We start from the raw sequence: 19,617 nt of genomic DNA on the forward strand, positions 1-19,617 counted from the left end.
AAAATCCTTAATGGCCTCCATTTAAAAAATGTACAGAAATAAGTTCAAGGCATATTTCAGAGACCTATTTGAGAATATCTGTATATCAGAAAATTAGCTAAGAGGCAACCTTATTATATATACTAGAGGCCAGGTGCATGAAATTCATGCATGGATGAGGTCCCTAGGCCTGGCCTGTGATCAGGGCCAATCAGGCTCCCTGCCTCTCCACCTCCCTTCCTCCTCCTTCTCTCGCCTCCTCCTTCCCTCGCCACCCGCACACCGCCACCTCACGGTTCCCCACCTCTCCACCTCCGCTCCTCCTCCTTCCATCGCCACCAACGTCCGCTGCCACCCATTCCAGGTTCCCTGTCCCAGCCCAGGGGCCTGGCCAGATAGGGCGATTGGGGCCTGCTGGCTGGTGGGAGGGACCCGGAGGTTGGCTAGCAGGCCCCATCGGTGATCAGGGCCTGAGGGCTGGGGGCAGCTCCTGTGTTAATCATCTGTCCCCTGGTGGTCAGTGTGCATCATAGTGACCAGTCGTTCCAATCATTCTAGTCATTCCATCGTAATGGTCACTTAGGCTTTTATATATAGATACTAGAGGCTCACTGCACAAATTTCTTGCAAGGGTAGGGTTCCCAGGCCTGGCCGGCAACCAGGGCCAATCTGTGGGGCGATTGGGGGTCCCCTGCTGGCACCCGCATTGGCTGGTCTGGGGCCTGCAGGCTGGGGGCAGCTCCTGTGTTGAGCGTCTGCCCCCTGGTGGCCAGTGCACATCATAGCGACCGGACATTCTGCCATTTGCTCGATTTGCATATTAGGCTTTTATTATATAGGATATATTGATTTCAGAGAGTAGGGGAGAGGGAGAGAGAAATAGAGATATCAATGAGGAGAGAGAATCATTGATTGGCTGCCTCCTGCATGCCCCCCACTGGGGATCTAGCCGCAACCTGGACATGTGCCCTGACCGGGACTCAAACTATGATCTCCTGGTTCATAGTTTGACACTCAACCACTGAGCAATGCCAGCTGGCCACCCTTATTCTTCATGTACTTTTTGCTCCTTTGACAATGAAGAACTAAAACTACTTTAAGGTGCAGAGCAGCAACCCATCTCCAGTGATTCTCTCCTAATTAACGTGGTGATCTATGTAGGAAAAAGAAACAATTGCAAGAGTCCTTTAATAATTATCTGGCCAAGGACTTCAGATAATTACAGCAGGAAGATTTTCAAGAAACAAAACACTCTGCAAAATTTGACCTCTCATTTTGATTTGGGCAAATTGATTTAAACCTCTTCTTTCATGTTGATGTGTACGCTTCACAAAGTCAGCCTAATGCCAGACAGATCTGCAGAAATGAAAACATTACTGAGTCACAGTTGAAAGATTTCAATATACTAACCCAGGCTTTTAGAAATCCCATAATGAGAATGAGAGGACTGAATGGGGAAAAAAAAAATCAAGAAATTTGTGGGTAGAAATATAGAAATATAAAGTGGAAAAGTAAAACCTATTTAAAATAAGAAGTATTAACTCTTGGCAAAGAAAAAAATAGTATCAGACAAGGATATGTTCCATTTGTAAAAATGATCATTAATTAGTGGCCTTGCTGTAGGGAATACTGGAGAAAACGCTGAGCCATCCTATTCATGAATATTAGAACTGCCATGAGCAAAACTTCCCATTTGCTTAATTTCATAATTGATAATACAAATAATCATTTTTTCCCATTGCAATAAAAAAATAAGCTTAAGTCTTCAGATAAGTTTCTGGACTTTATGAATTTATCCAGTCAGAAACTGTATAAAACTGCATAAAAAAAATCTTTCTTTTTGTTAAAAGCCTGCTTGCCCTCATGATCTTTCTAAATTTTAAAAAATCTTACATCAGCTCTCTCTCTTACTTGAAAAATGTCAGTGTTTTCTGAAAAGGATAAGCTCTATTTCCTTGGAGTCCCTCAAGATAGAGTATATAAGCCAACCTTAGTCCTTAGAGATTGAGCTCTAAATTGTCTTTTGTGATACAAGCAAGGACACTATTTTGTATTAATGGCCACAGTGTTAACTGTAGCCAAAGGCAACACTATATTTTCTAAACACCATATATTTTTTAAAAATGACTGACATATAAATAAGATCATAAATAGACAAATGCATAGATGCTATATTTTCAACTCCCTGTCCTTTTTTTCTGAGTTATTTCCCTATTTGGCAGCCTTTTCTCTCGGTGCCTTGTGCCCCATGGTGTGTGTGTTCACACACACCACAACAGTTGTCTAACCTCCAGAAATAGCTTTGACATTTAAGAGGGGACCAGGGGAGAGAGCAGAGCTTAACACCCAAGGCTAAATAGCTAATAGTAAAATTGGGACATCAGTGAGAGAGAGATTTAGGGTGAATGGATATGCAGGTTTCTCTGTAAGTCGTTCATGGAAATGATTTCTGTTCTTAGTATGATCAAAACTAGCTCACGTCAAACTTGTTTATTCGTTTATTAACTCATTCAGTACATGTTGTGCAAGGACGTGAAGAAAATAAAACTAAAGGTCTAAGCTTTTGCATCTAGGCACTCCCCAAATACTTGTTTTACAACACCTGTGGGTATCTGGTGGGAATATGTATTTTGAAGGTATGCAGAGAAATGTAGGTAATCTAAGAAATTATAATAATTTATCAGTACATTGAAAGTGGCTTCCAGTTTCATAACTAGTGATACTCTATTATAGCATGCTGGCATTTTCCTGAATTAACATGCTTAAATTTTTCTTTTGATGGACACATTTATTTAGTTGACCATTATGGTCTTCACACTTGCTGCAAAGATTCTGAATTCCTTTGACATGCCTAAGTCTCCTACCCCAGGGAGCAAGGGAAGGATGGGCAGGAGCCACTTTTATCTGCTTACACAAATATTTCTTTTTCATTTCCTAAGAAGCGATAGTTATTTTGTACTTTACAATCATGCAATGTTAATGATGATACCTATGTTTAAAATGATTGGATCATCAAATCTGGGCAAGAATTGCTATGCTGTAATAACAGTCATAGAGAAACTCCAACCTATTATTTTCTGGGCATAACCCATGAGAACACCAACATGATTCTACCACCTGGCTTTGGGACATACAGTGGTTTTCAGATATTCCATATGCCTAGGAAAATTCAACAATCAGACATCATTCTCCAGGTTAAATTTGCTGAGCCTGCTAGGAAAATTAATTGTGTGCACTAGTTCTTCTGCTCTAGTGGACTTTCTAATAAAACCGTCTTTGTGCTGCCTATGTCTTGGTTTCCATAGAGATAGGATGCATGGGTACCCCGACACCAAATTATGGTTTGAGATGTGAAAAGTAGGATAGGAAAGCCACAGCTCAGAAAACAGGATGCCAGCAGTGGAAAAGTTGGGGCTAGAAAAGACTGAATAGTTCCCAGACTAAAATTGTAAGTACTTGGAAACAAGAAAAAAGTCACGTTGACATAAAATTGACATGGATAAAGGAGACTGTGCATAATGCATTTTTAAATGAGATGAAAAATTAAAATTTTGTCTTTGATATTAAAAACAATTTTATATAAATCAATTTAATTATTTTGACTAAATATGTTTATTTTGCACCCTCCTTCTATACAAATTTTTACTGTTTTGCTTATCTTCATTTTAGGTTCCTCTGCCTTAAGAATTTGATTGAATAGAAGGTAGTTTTCTACATAAATATGCTTTAGCGTTAGCTTTCAATGTAACACAGCTAGGCCACCTAAAATTCCTTGTTTATGAACTAGCCATGAGGCCTGGAGAGTCACCCAAGAGGAAATACTGACAGTAGAGCTCTCTGAGGCAGAGGTGGTGTTGTATTTTTTAAATCGTTATCTATTGAACATTATTACATTGTTGCTATAAAACAGTTCACAGTGAACTCACTCCATGTGAAAGAACCAAAACTTAGACTAAATCCTTTGTCTGCTAAAAAAAATTGATGGTACCCACATTTCACCTGGCACTCATTGCTTCTCAGTAATGGTTTTATTTCTGTCTAATTGATATTTTATCTTATTTTTCAGTCTCCATTATAAAACCTTTCCACTTCCTTTAAGACCACAACCCTACTGGAGCGATTAAAAACTTATCTTTAGCATACACTGATATTATTTTGAACCCAGTTTGACTATTAATCACTTTTTTTTTATTTTAGGCAAAAATGCAATCTCTGACATTCATGTTTCTTGTCAATATAATGGGATGATTCGCTACCTACAATATTATTCAATAAATAAATATTTCCTCCCCTGCCTTTCCCATTCCTAAAACCTTCCTCTTTATAATCGTGTTGCCTATGTCACTTAGAAATTAGCGACTGCTGCAGACTCCTTTCTGTTCCCTGGTCTCCAGATGCATGTGCATGTTGACACTCCCCAACTCTCCTTAGGTAAACATCACCTGCCTTCTGGATTCCATCCCTTACCCCCTCATTTGAGACCTTCCTCGATTAGCCAGCCCTTCTCTGCCTTGTATCATGAAACTCTACGTGTACTGATATCATTATCAAGTCTCTCCATTTCTTTAAAAAAAACAAACTCCAAAACAAAAAGCCTACCCCTCACAAATTGCCACCCTCAAAATGAATGCTCCCAACAACACCTTTCTCTATTCACAACTTCTCAAAATGTTGTCACCATCACAGCCTTCAATAGTCTTGCTTTTATTCATTTATCCTCTGAAATCTGACATTTCTTCCATCTTTTTCGGACAAACATGAACATTTTCCTCAACAAACGTGAACGTTTATTAAACACATATGTATCCCCCATACATAAATGCTTAGTACTAAAAGCCAACTGGGTGACTCCCTTCCTCATTTTCTTTTTTCAGTGTTTGAAACTACCAGGAGTATACCAATCGCTAGTAAAAGGCCTCTTTCATCAAGCTTCCGAAAGATTATGGATTCCTAATTTCTTTTTGTCTCCCATCGCTTACTTTGCTTTTGCTTTTCCCTCCTGTGTCCCGCCTGTGTCCTAACTGAAAGGGTGTTCATGTGATGCACATTGTTTTCCTTCATTTGCCTCATTTTGTCTTAGTTTTGCAAACTCTGATGACTTCCTCAAATATCTCTATGCAGTAAATATTCAAAACATATCTATAGTTCTGAAGCCTCAGTTCTCATCTCATATTTTCAACATATATTTATGGGGTACCTCAGACAACATAAAAGTGACTTTGCCCCTACAATCTACTTTGTCCTATTTTTCTCTATTGCTAATACGAATAGCCTCCATCTTCCTAATCAGTCAAACCTCAAAGCCTAATTGTTTTTACCCCTTGTCCTGTGTTATCTACCCATGCTTAAGCAGCGATGAGAGACCGGGGCTCTCACATTTCTGCACATTTTACAAGCAAGGCACTAACTACCTTTTGTTTGAAACTGTATTTCAAGGATTTTTGTGTAGTGAACAGCCTTGGGAGACAGAAATAGTTTCTTCCTTTAAAGTAAAGGGCAGGTGTGCTTATAGCCTTGGTTAGAGATTTAAAGTTCCTGGAGCAAAGGAGAGATACGGTTGCAACCTATTACAAAAGATTCAGATTTCCTAAGCCCTGGATTCCTCTTCTATACAGCAACTCATGGGGTGTCTAGGTCTCACCTGAACTTCCCTATGGGAACTGGGGCTTGGGGAATCAGCTCAAGAAAAATGAGGATACTCTGGCTACTGCTGTTATCTATAATAATAAAAGCATAATATGCTATTAAACCGGATGTCCTTCTGGATGAAGCCAGGGCTGCGAGGGAAGGCTGGGTCCCGGGTGCCAGAGGGAAGCTGGTGCCGGCAGCTGGGGGAAGGGAGGCCTACCCTTGCATGAATTTTGTGCATCGGGCCTGTAGTAAGTAATAGAGTCATTTGTCTCTGCCCCAACACTCTTGTGTCTTTGGCCTGCATCCATGAAACTGGCAGGCTAACTTTCTAGTTTGCAAGAAGTAGAAAATCTCTGACTTATCACAGTTCTTAAACAACAGTTGCTATATTCTGTCCATTCATCTTCTACAGTATCTTACAACATGAATCCCTTTGCTCCATTTACACTCCCATTCCGCTGGTTACCTCATCACCTCTGTCTGGAATTGACTGCCTGCACGACCCATTCATCTCTGATTTCTGCACATCATTGCCAGAACATTCTTCCTACAACAAAATGTGTACCATATAACTCTCTCATGTGATAACACAGAACAACTCTTAAATGTTCAAACCTCACTTGGAAGGGTGATTCTCTATCTCCACACCCTAGTCTCTAGCCAGATAAAATCACTTCTGGCCTGTGTTTTTGTCCATAATGTGTCCTCTCCCTGAAGTTCCCAGTCCCCATGAAAACATTCCGACCCAGTTCTAATGATATTTCCTCAAACCAGAAGTCATCCAACCCCATTCTGAGCACTTTACTTTTCCTTCCTTATGCCCTGAATCACATTTACTCCCTTGTGTTATACCAGCTTTTATGTATCTCTTATTTAATAAGTATCTATATTTAAAGTTGCTTGAGGTGAAGGGACCATGCCTTGTACAACATTGTATACTCTACAATTGCTGGTATAATAGATTATACATAATAAGTATACTGCTAGAGTTATACTGCTATTTAGTTTCTTTTTTTTAATTGAATAGGTTGATATTAGCAATAAGATTGCATATTTGGAAACTACATAACACAAAATATATGGAACCTCTATCTGAGAATGAAGAGAAATAACATTTTGTTTCATAGTATTTTACTATAATTTGGAGGTGCTGATTAATATATGATATCAAAAAATAATCATTCTTAGGTCAATTCTTAGTATAAAACAATGTTAAATTTATTATCACCTCCCAAAATTTTATAGCCCCTTAAACACAAATGTATTACACATTTTTGGTAGCAAGCCAAGGTGACACCAGTTATTGTGATATATTGTCATATATATACTAATGTGACACTGTTTATATTTATTTCTACTATCTTAGTTCTCTATATTTTCCTCAATGGTGTGTTTCCTATGTAAAAACTATAACCAATTGATATAGCAACCTAGAGTTTCATGAGCTCAGTACTGACCCATTGTTCAGGTTGACCCCAAGAGTATACAAAAGAGAAGTCATGGATTTTAATATATATCTTGTTTTGCTTCAATTTTAAGAATTTAGTTACTTCAAGGATAGGATGTGCTTCTTTACCAGCATTAGAAATACCAAGGAAAATACATTCAGCCTCAAGTACTGTGCTGTGGTCTAAATATAACAGCACTTCCGCTTATAAGTCTTCAATGTAAAACAGTGTCTTTGTAGCATTTGCACTGATAGCTCCGCAGCATTTGCCTCTTATCTCTGTCACTAGGATGTACTCAGTATTTAGCAAGGTCCGTCTGTCATTTAATACTAAAAGCTCTCAGCTGGATTTCTAGACAGCCGAGAGAAAGGGAACAAAGAGGAGGACCTAAGCACCAGTTTGAAAAAAGCAAACTACTAAGGTTCATTGGAGAGTCAAACGCAGCTAGCCAATGAAATAAAGTAAATGCTTCTATTCTTAAAATGTCTTTGGTTCCAGGCTTTTTCAAGAAAAGCTTTATAAAAATAAAATTAGCAATAAGATGAAAATATAACAGTGGGGACTATACATGATATACATTTAGTGAGATACTTAGATAACAAAAGTAAAATGCTAAGACAACCTAGCACTTAGTGCATGCTCAGTACATACGTGGTTTTATTATAACTGTATGCTGGTCATTATATGCTATTTTATATATATATCATCTCATCTATACTAATAAAAGGATAATATTCTAGTTAGGGTGGATGTCTTCCAGACGACCTTCCGGATGTCCTTCTGGACAAAGCCGCAAAGGCTGCAAGGGCCCAGGCTCAGGACAGCAGTGGCAGCAGCAGTGGGGTAATGGGAGCGGCGCCTTCCCCTGATCTACCAGGTCACCTCCCGCAGAGGGAGACCAGACTGCGGCTTAGGCCAGGGGCCAAGGCAGAGGCGGTTAGGGGTGATCAGGCAGGCAGGTGAGCAGTTAGGAGCCAGCAGTCCCGGATTGTGAGAGGGATGTCCAACTGCCGATTTAATTGGGCCTAAACTGGCAGTCGGACATCCCCCAATGGGTCCCAGGTTAGAGGTTGCAGGCCGGGCTGAGAGACCACCCCCCTGTGCACAAATTTCATGCACCAGGCCTCTAGTTTAATATAAGGAAGGTTTATTATTACTGTTTTCCAATTCAGATATCTAAATTGCTCAAAATCTCACAGAAACCATCTTCTACTAGGTCAGTTGGCCACCAAATCCCATGCTCTTAAAACCATATTTTCTCCTGGACTTTCAAACAACAAATCCTATATAATAAAAGGGTAATATGCAAATTGACCCTAACAGCAGAATGACTGGGAATGACTGGTCATTATGACACACACTGACCACCAGGGGGCAGATGCTCAATGCAGGAGCTGCCCCTTGGTGGTCAGTGTGCTCCCACAGGGGGAGCTCTGCTCAGCTGAGCCAGGCTGCCAGCTGCCAGCACAGAAGTGGTGGTGGGAGCCTCTCCTGCCTCAGCAGCGCTAAGGATATCCGACTACTGCTTAGGCCTGCTCCTCGCTAGCAAGTGGACATCCCCTGAGGGCTCCCGGGCTGCCAGAGGGATGTCTGACTGCCAGTTTAGGCCTGATCCCCCAGGGAGCGGGCCTAAGCCAGTAGGTGGACATCCCCCAAGGGGTCCCAGACTGCGAAAGGGCACAGGCCGGGCTGAGGGATCCCCCCAAGTGCACACATTTTTGTGCACCAGGCCTCTAGTAATCTATAAATTTGGGTAGGGACTATGATCAAAATATTTAGAGTGATTGCATAACCACAGTTTTAGTTCCTCACCAGTGACAGAATTAGGAATGATCCTCAATATATAGTTTTCCAACACACGCACACACACACACATGCATGCATCCCAGCTTCTTTTGCAGCCATAGAGACAGTTACACATCTTACAGACAGGATAGTCTGAGTGTTCTTAGTTTTTGTGCCTCTGATACATAGGTCAGGAGTTCCCACTCAAAACCAAAGGGAGATACACATGAGTCAAGGGAGAAAGAATGGTTGAAAAAACTAAATAGAGTGCCCCATTTTGATTTACTGAAAGTTTAATGATGTAATCCAGAAATAATGTATGATTTAAAACTAATTGAATGAACATTCAGTGCTTGATTAAATAAACAAAAATTAGACAAAGCAAAGGGTATTCATTTGTTGAGATGAGATATAATCTTTTATCTCCCTTCTGTGGAATAAGACAAGGTAAATAAACAAACATCATGACTAAGGATAACATCACCCCATGGACTTAATGGACCAGTATGTTTTATTGTAGCAATACAAACGAACTTGGTGCAGGTGCTTGGGAGAGAAGAGCATTTCCAGTGTGAAGATAAGGTCTGTGACTCAGGCAAAATCTTTATTGGTTCATCAAAAGGAATGAAGAAACCCAAGCGATATATTTCAAACCATTCTAAAAATTGTAGTTTCCATGCCACATATTTAATGGGGGGAAGTGAACAATTTATTTCTGACAATTTCATCATCTCTATCCTGTTTGGAACACAGTCTAATGAAAAGGTCTAAACCAGAAAAATGCTATGCATTGAATTCATAATAAGCTATTTTCCCTGTGACAAAAAGTTAATCAGTTTAACGTTTGCAGATTTAATAGCCATGAGATAAAAAAATATATTCTGGTTTTGCACTTATAAATATATTACTCATGTATGTGAGTGCATATATGTATGTACGTATATGTATATATCTTTTAGCCTCTTATTTTTTTCTGATAGAAATGACAAATTACTACATGGTAGAGATAGCTAGATATTTAATCATAAAATGTTTTACCTTGTGTTTTGAGGTTAATTTTTTAAACCTTAATTTTACCTTGTGTAAATAGCTCAACTTACTGTTTTTAGTAAGATTTTTTTTTTTTTCAGAAGCTTGACCAATAATAATTGCACAATAGCTAAGAGTGCTGGCTCTTTGCCAGGCTGGTTACCTCTGTTCATTCTTTGATACAACAGAGATAAGTAACTTCTTCAGATAGGGATTTTTTTAAATAAACATTTATTGTTGAAAGTATTACATATGTCCCCCTTTCCCCCCATTGCCCTCTCCCACCAACCCCCCCTCACCCCGAAGACTTCACCACCCTCTTGTCTGTGTCTATGGGTTATGTATATGTACATATGAGCTCATTGGTTGAACTCTTTTCCCCCTCCACCCTCCCCTGCCTTCCCTATGAGGTGTGACAGTATGTTTGATGTTTCTATGTCTCTGGGTCTATTTTTGTTCATCAGTTTATGTTGTTCATTAGTTTATGTTGTTCATATGAGTGAGATCCTGTTATACTTATCTTTCTCTGGCTGGCTTATTTCGCTTAGCATAATGCTCTCTAGGTCAATCCATGCTATTGCAAATGGTAAGAGTTCTCTCTCTTTTTTTAAGGTCAGTAATGTATGTAAAACTCTTGGGCTAGTACCCAGTACAGAGTAAGCACTAAACAAACCTTAGCTATTATTGTTATTTCATGTCAGAATACGATGAAAAATTAAACATCTTAATATTTCATTTGAATGACCTTTCAAGGATACACCCAGCCCATTATCTTTCTTGATCATCTTGTAAATAGATTCACTTTTATCTCAGATCTGTTGAGACATGGATAGAGATTTCCCCGGGAACTTTTTCTAAGTAATCCAAAGAAAGTAATAACCACAACTTTGTGACAAAGCTTACAGACGAATGAATTCACGGGGTAGAATAATTGCAACAACTATTGAAACTGACTCCAGTGGTCTGAGGGGCATCATTCCTTTCTCGCCTCCTGTCTGTCATGGATGCTAAACAAAGATATTCCGACTTGAAGGACTGAGATCCAGATCTTGAGAGCCCTTCTTCACACTGGATTGGCATCTCTTCCCAGTACTAAGAAGACTCCTGCAGCCTCCGGTTACCACGTGCCTCTCACTGCACGGGGCTCCTGCTCTGGCTTTCTCATGGCCCTTCCTAGTCTTGACTCTGAGATGAGGAAGACATCGTTATCTTGCACTTGGGTTTTATAGCCACTGATCTTGAATCTATGGTCTTCACTCTCTGCTCCACAGCCCTATGAGTCCTATTCACCCTTTGAGTACTTTGTTTTGCCTGACGTATTTTCCTCCAGTTAGATATTAAGACCAATTTCCCAACTATTTTTGAAAGCAAATGCCTGGACCCTGACTCACTACTAGTAAGACCTTGACCACAGATTTCCTCCTTCCAGGAGCCTTTTAGCATTCCCTACATTCCCCACTGATTCTAGTTTTAAGACTTGCCTCCATATATTAATTCATTTGCAAAAATGAAATGACTGCCTGCTTCCAAACTCTACAAGAGTAGATCTTTCTCAGGTTGATCCACTTTCACTTTGATGTCTTAGTCAATCACTGTCCAAGGGGCTGATATCCAAGAAGACAGGGGCTGGGGGGCTGCGGTGGGATGGAAGAGGTCAATGGGAGAGAGAGGGGGACTTATGTAAAACTTTCAACAATAAAGATTTTTTTTAAAATCCTATCTTCACAAACTTAAAATAATAAGCATATATAATAGTGAACATATATAGTATTTTTATTGATGGCGGAGGGGCATTAATCTTTAGACATGAAACTAAAAGTAGTTTATTTCCAGAATTCCCACTGTGAATTAGCATTTGCAACTAGGTCTGCATCCAAGTAAGGGGGGAATAGTTGGCAATGTTCCTATGCTGTGAACTCTCATTAGGTGAGTCATCTAATTGCATGGCACTGTCACAAATGTTGCAGCCACTGAGCTGCTAGTTTTGTTTATAATGAAAATGTCTTCTAAAAAAAAAATGATTTCACACTGACTCCTGACTTATAGGCCAATTATTTTGTAATTTATGGTTGAATGTATTTAAAACTGGGTTCATATAGCATACTGATAAATAGCATACAAAAATAACCCCCAAATAGAATAAATCTATTAGTTTTGCTCTCTCCTCCATTCTCAAACTTTACAAAAACAGTCAAACAAACCAGTGTTCATTTTATCTTTCTTTCTGCCCCCTTCTTCTCTCTCTTTCCTTCTATCTCTCTCTTTTTCACTTTTTGTTGTTGTTAATCCTCACCCCAGGCTATTTTTTCCATTGATATTTTTAGAGAAAGAGGAGGGAAGGAGGGGAGGAGAGATAGAGAGAAACATTGATGTGAGAGAGATACATCATGGGTTGCCTCCTGCACACACCCCAACTGGGACTGTGGGTCAAACCTGGAACCCAGGTGCTGCAACCCAGGTACATGCCCTTGACCAGGAATCAGACCCAACACCCTTTGGTATGTGGGCCAATGCTCTAACCACTGAGCAGGAGTTCTCTCTCTCTCTCTCTCTCTCTCTCTCTCTCTCTCTCTCTCTCTCTCTCTCTCTCCCTCCCTCTCTCTCTCTCCCTCTCTCCCCCTCCTTCCCTCCATCCCTCCCTCAATTATCAAAACCAAAGAAATAGAGATAAAAGACAAGTAACTAATATGGTAATAGATTATCCTAAGCAGAGCATGAATAGCTATGTAAGACTGGTTTCTCTAAAAGCACTGAATTAAAATAGATTTGCATTTTTACTGAGAATGTTTCCTTGTATGTATGAACTGTGTATAGTCACTATATGACTTAATGGTGTTCAATTTGACTCTTCTCAAGTGATTCAGATTGTTGATGACACAGTCATTTGTAAACTTGCTGAGACATAATCTGAACAGATAAATTATACAGCTAATGAGGGGAGGGAGTAGGTCGATTTACCAATCAGAAAGCCTAGCAGATGACCAGGAACTATATCTTTTATTCAGCCTTGTTGCTAGGTTTTGCTTATTGGGGTATATGCAATTTATGATGAAAATCATATGCTATAGTTAACATTTCATTTTAATTAGGAGAGTCAAGATAGTCTTAGGAAATAGCCCCAGAGATAATCAGTAGTCTAGTGTAGAGTGTGTGTTTTCCCTCATGAGCATGTCTTTTTTAAAAAATAAATATTTTATTGATTTTTTTTACAGAGAGGAAGGGAGAGGGAAAGAGAGTTAGAAACATCGATGAGAGAGAAGCATCGATCAGCTGCCTCCTGCACACCCCCTACTGGGGATGTGCCTGCAACATGCCCTTGACTGGAATCAAACCCAGGACCCTTCAGTCCACAGGCCGACGCTCTATCCACTGAGCCAAACCAGTCAGGGCATGAGCATGTATTATACAAGGGAGTAGTAAATGTTGGTAGAAAATTATGAATAGGACTTCTAAAACACAACAGGGCACTACATTGCCAAAACTTGAAATGTTTTATCTTGTTGAAAGTTAATAGAATCCTAAATATTGCTAAATTTAAATAGCAGTGCAAAAACATTCAAAATACCATAATTTATAGACTTGTCTCTATGACTGTACCACTGTTATCACTCTTTAATTCTTACTGATGCCTTGCCCTTCTACTTACATCTATCTCACTACACAAGTAGATGTTTCAATTCTTTGCCCCTTGTCTACATAATTGCCTCCAAAGAAACAGATTAGTCCAATGTCCTTCAATGGACTCCAACCACAAGGCCCCTATACACTAATGCTGGTTCTGCCATATTTGATGCATTCCTAAAGGAATAGAGCAGTGAATGGACCAATTCCATTCATCACTTTAATTCTGCCCTAGATCTAAACCATAACTGTATTTCACTCAATAATAAAAATTAAACTGTAATTAAACCATACATAACTGGGAAAAGAGATGGGGGTTTATGGAATGCCTCCTTAGCATTATTATTATTCTTTGGGTATTGGTTATATCAGAATGTGCCAATTTCCATGGTTTCTCATGTCATAGCATTTAATTACTAGAATGCATTGGAAAACTCCTTAAATCTTTTAACAGTAAATGTGATTGTTACATTAGCATTTTTATCTATAATAACATTAAGACTTAAAGTATGGTGGTATTTCTAAACTACCTATATTGTTTTGGTTTTAAAGATTTAATACTTGTCCCAGGTTTTCTAAAATTTTTATTTTCTTTCTAAAATTACTTAGCTGTTTTAAGAAAAATTGAAATTAATCTGATTTTGAATCAGATGCCCTTTGCCCCCACCCAACTCCCCAAATTTGAATATATCTTAAGCTTACTTTTAAACAAGATTCTCATACCCACCGACTTCACTTTTTAGTTTTTCAATAAAATAAATGGTACTGCTCTTAGTGAAATACCCATCATATAATCTCAATTTTAAAAGGGGTTTGGCACATTTTTTAAAAGTCTGTGTCATTTTCACTTGAATAGGAGTTCTGTGCTTGATTTCATGTCAAAAATGCTGGATTCCTTAAGATGAGTGATTAGTGGTGCCTTTTTTTCCCTCTTAAGTTAGAGTTCTTTGAGTAGTTTCTTAATTTATTTTTAGCGTTACTTCCTCTCTCCTCCATCCCCATTGTGTGAACTGTTGAGTTATTAGGGGTTGATTATCATTGTCCCACAATGCAGCAAAATAATGGTTCCACACAAAATATCTCTCAGTGAGAAAGCAGTGGGGAAGAGTGCTTCTACTGCTGTGAATGTTTAAGGCATAGATGCCCTGTAGTGAGGGAAGCCCTGTTATTATTAATATCACCATGGAATGTGTCTTAGAAAACCCTGACCAGTTGCCAGCAGTCTTTTACAGACTTCAAAATGGGAGACTTTTAAAAATTTGTTTCTGACCTATTCATTGCTATATTCTGTACCAAATGACGCCACAGAGTTTACAAACATATGGTAATACTGGGTAGTGATTTCCAAGGAACACATCACACATTCACTGGACCCTAGGATCCGTCTTTAACAAGGACCACAAATAATTGTAGGTTTTGGATAAAAAGGTGGTTGGGGGAAGCAGTTTTATCTCCATTGTGAGTTACATTAAATATATAATAAAAGCCATGCAATTGAAAAAAAGCAATTTTGTTACACAAAGTACTAATCTAGCTCTTTTTGGTTTTTAATAAGAAAGGTGGACAGGGGAAGGTGACCTTTAAACTTCTCTGCCCAGCTAATGTAGGTATTAGCTTTAGTTTGACCTTCTCTGATGGTCAGTGACAGCCATTATCTTCTTCTTCTTCCTGTCACTTCCACCAGGAAGACATGAGGAGATATTATTTAAATCAGGCATATTTTAAACATACGCTACATTGGTTGAGAGGCTACTTGAACTCTTCGAGTAAGTCCATTTAGGCTCACCTTGCTTCTCTGCTTTGTAATTTGCAATGAACTTTATCTTTTCATAACTACTTTTGCTGGAATAAATGCAAAGTAAAAAAATAAATAAATAGTGGTGTTTAATGAAGAACACTGATAAAACCATGACCATTTCAGGTTTTTTATAGTATCCTATTTCTAAGGGAGAGACCTGGAAAATTGTCTACTTATTTGATTTTTTCCCCTCCAAATATATATAGTTTGAATTGTGAAATTTCAGAAAAATATTATTTGCCATAATTTAAAAATAAATTACAAAAATATATGCTTTTACATAGTGGTTATAACTTAAAACTTATTTTTTAAAAATACTCTTTTCTTTCAATTGATTTTACCTTTGCATCTGAATTCTATGCAATTGTGTCCACAATGTATCTGAATTCTACACAATTGTGTTCACAATGTATATAATACTTGATATCCTGTCAAACATTTTATCATAAGTACATTTTTATTTTGTTATATAATTCTCATGTCACATTAATATATGTCTTCATAGTTATCTATTGAGTAGTTGAATAATAATTTTCTTAGCTCTTCTTCATCCATTGAACATTTAGATTAACAATGTTTTACTGTTGTCACTGATTCTGTGAAGAATATTTTGGGGCTATTTCCTGGACAGTGAATTACTTAGGCAAGAAAGTTGTTTATGTTTAGGGTAAGTAATACATGTTGCCACAATGTGTTTCCAACAGCGTTGTATAGATGAAGACGCCAGCAGTAATGTTAAGTAGTGCCATTTTTGTGACATCCCTGCCAGTATTGTATATAGGATGTTTTCAAAATGTTTGTGACTTTAAAAACCAGAGAATGGTACCTCATTTTATTCTTTTTGTGCTTCCATTTAAATATTAGAGTGAAGAAGGAGCTCCACAGGAAGGAATTCTGGAAGATGTGCCCGGGGAGCCTGACGAGACTTATGAAATGCCTTCTGAGGTAAAAGTTTATATACATAAAACTCCAAAAGTATCACTTAGGAGTTTTAGTTAGGTCTTTATAATAAGCGCTATCAAAATCTGTCACTCTCAGATTTCCCTTACATTTCTCCTTGGTGAGAACAACTTACTCTCTAGTCTAGATGAACAAGTCGGCCAAATCCAGGATATGTTTTATGAGGACAACTTGCAAGCTAAAAATGGTTTTCACATTTGTGAAGGGTAGTTAAAAAATAAAAGTAGCAGCAGCAACGGAAGCCATATGTGACTCACACACTAAAATATCTACTAGCTGGCCCTTTACAGAAAAAGTTTGCCAACTTGCATTAGAGAATTATTTTATTAGAAACCTTACATTCTAAAATAAAAATTCAAAATGGAAAGCTAGAGAAATCAACTAAAGGCCAAAAGAAAGCAATTATTGTTTGTCATACAGTCCCAGTGGGGTGTTGGCTTAGTAAAGGAGTTTACCAAAAAGTAATACAGTAGAAAGATGATAAATGAATGATTTGCAACAACTGGTATAATTTAGTATAGCATATTAAATAGCATAACTTAGTAATTTTATTTTAATTTGAAAATAAAAGTTTCTTTAATAGAAAGTGCACCACAAGGGAAATTTTAAAAATACTTGTAGATGAATGAAACTGCTCAAAAGAACACAGAAAATCTGAAAAGATGTATAACAAGTAAAGAGGCTGAATTATTGTTAAAAACCTGCCCACAAAGAAAATCCTGGGACCAGATGCCTTCACTGGTGAATTCTGCTGAACATTTAAAGAATAATTATAGCAGCACCAATTAATTACAATCAATACTAATTAAATCCTCTTCCATTTTATGTTCCAACTAATTCTATGAGGACAGTGTTACACTGATTCCGAAACCGGGTGTCATGGAAAAAGAAAATGTGTTATTGTTTTACTAAACATTGAGTTCAAGGGAATTGTAGTTAGATTATACATTATTCTTCACGGCATCATTAGAAGGCATATTGATAGTAATCCCATTTATAGAAATTGAGATTCAATTGCTTCTTTCCCTAATTAGATTTCACCAATATTGTGGGGACTTTTATGCATGGCACAATGCTGAACACTACAGAAAATACAAATAAGAGTAATTGAAAGCACCAGGATCCAGAAGTATGCACTCTGGTTTTAGGTTTGCTAAAAACAAATACAAATTCATTCCTTCATTTACTTGTCATGATTATTTTAACAAACATTATTGACTATCTTCTATGCACCAGGTATCACAGGAGCAAAAATGTCTAATAGTTTAATGGGTCTGTTTAGATCAATGGAGAGAGGTTTTATAGAGGCGATGATGTTGATCTGGGAGGGAGATATGATAGGCCAAAATGAAGAAAGGACATTCTAACACAAGGGGATATCAGAAGTGAAGGCATGCATATCTGAGAATGCGTAAAGATGTGTCAGAGGAACAGTGAGTAATTAAACATGAGTCAAGCTTAGGGAGCAGAGAGAATAGTGACAGATAACAGCTTCAGCAATGGGTCAAAGACAAATTGTAGAGTACTAGAACAACCTTTTGATTTACATTTGTGCTTTATTCAGAAAGCAGCTTGAGATATTAAAGGTATGTTTGTTTGATTTTGAGCAGAATCCTGATATCAAATTGTTCTTTAGAAGGACTAATCTGATCACTTTAGTTAAGGCCATTAATATTTTTATTGTGGATGTATCCATATACTGTATGGCTGGGCTGGGTTGGGGGAATAGGAGTAATAATTGAAGCCATAGCCCTGACCGGTTTGGCTCAGTGGATAGAGCGTCGGTCTGTGCAGACTGAAGGATCCCAGGTTCTATTCTGTTCAAGGGCATGTACCTTGGTTGTGGGCACATCCCCAGTGGGGAGTGTGCAGGAGGCAGCTGAATCGATGTATCTCTCTCATCGATGTTTCTAACTCTCTGTCCCTCTCCCTCTCTCTTTGTAAAAAATCAATAAAATATTTAAAAAATAATAATTGAAGCCATAAATGAAGATGAAATTTCAAATGGGAGAGTAAAAGGAGAGAAAACATAACTTGCCTTTAAACATCTTAGTCTCCTTCTAAGAATTAGAGCATCTTATCATTGAAAAAAGCATTATAGGCCACTTGATTTGATTTTTACACTTTGGGAAACTGAGAGCCAAATAGAGCAACCAATTTGTCCTGCAGGATGAGATTATATGATCATTCAGTGGCATATGTACAAGTAGAGCTCAGCTACCCTGACCACCAGCATGATTCACTTTTATATTTGACATGAAGACAAAACTATCAACAATATTGTGTGTAGCAGAATAGTTCCAGAACTATTACGAGTATGACCTTTATTCAAAGTGGCAAGCCATATCCTATCTTATTCACCCTAAATCCTTGATTACTGATCACTTACACTAACTCTGCATGTTGTTTTTCTGATTCTCCTAATATTAGGGAGGTTATCAAGACTACGAGCCTGAAGCCTAAGAAATCTCTTTGCTCCCAGTTTCTCAAGATCAGCTGACAGATGTTCCACCCTGTACAAGTGCTCAGTTCCAACATGCCCAGTCATTTTCCCAAAGTTTTCACAGCGTATCTTGGATTCTTCCATCAGCAGTGATTGAAGTATCTGTACCTGCCCCCCACTCAGCATTTCGGTGCTCCAGTGAATATATGGTAGCAGGTCCCTGTGTGCTGTGTGGATATTGTGGCTTCAAATAAAAAATGTTAAAACAAATTAAAAACACCTAAGTGACTACCACTTATCCCTAAATCTTCACTATTTTTGTTGTTGTTGCTCTTGTTGAGGAGTTGTGACTTACTATCATATATTTTAAGATTTTTAGGTGTCTTTTAATGATTCTGTCTAAGAATAATGATGTATTGTGAAACTTGCTAATATATGTAATACTTAAAAATATGTGAGCATGAAACTATGCACCTATACATATTAACTATGAAATTTTACTGTTTTGTGGTGTGTTTTGTGTTTGTATATAAATGGTGAAAATTAAAATAAAATATTATCTCATTACAAAAATCTTATTTTTTTTTATCCCATCTCACTCTAATAAAGTCATGCTTATAAACTGGCACAATTATCTTAAATATATAGTTGTTGAGAGCTGTTTGAAAGAGGAGAAATTTTCGAGGAGTTAAACAGATGAGATGGAGCACTAACCCTTTACTCTGGAAATTACCTGAACCATCACTGCCCAAAGTCTGTTCTGATGTGCACTGGTGCCTTCAGAGGGTAGTCTGAAAAAGTGGTTCCAAGAAAGGATGAGTGTAAAATTGGACTTTTACTGCACCACCTTTAGATATTCATAAGACACATGAAAGGTTCTGAGGGAAGCAACCTAATTTTGTTTAGCCTAGAATTTTCTTTCT

General features: G+C 38.0%; 1 protein-coding gene across 7 annotated transcripts in view; it reads left to right on the plus strand.

Moving 5' to 3' along the window:
• The window catches only part of SNCA (synuclein alpha), a 111,199-nt gene extending 91,932 nt beyond the window's left edge, over positions 1 to 19,267 (plus strand). For all 7 annotated transcript variants that reach the window (XM_059665452.1, XM_059665443.1, XM_059665474.1 and 4 more), the window contains exons 5-6: positions 16,156 to 16,236; positions 18,682 to 19,267. In XM_059665452.1, the coding sequence (XP_059521435.1) occupies positions 16,156 to 16,236; positions 18,682 to 18,714 (114 nt within the window). In that variant the 3' untranslated portion in view covers positions 18,715 to 19,267. The remainder of the gene's footprint in view (positions 1 to 16,155; positions 16,237 to 18,681) is intronic.
• The last annotated feature ends 350 nt before the right edge of the window (positions 19,268 to 19,617 follow it).

The sequence above is a fragment of the Myotis daubentonii genome, chromosome 1 (assembly GCF_963259705.1).
Source record: "Myotis daubentonii chromosome 1, mMyoDau2.1, whole genome shotgun sequence".
Lineage (NCBI taxonomy): Eukaryota > Metazoa > Chordata > Mammalia > Chiroptera > Vespertilionidae > Myotis > Myotis daubentonii.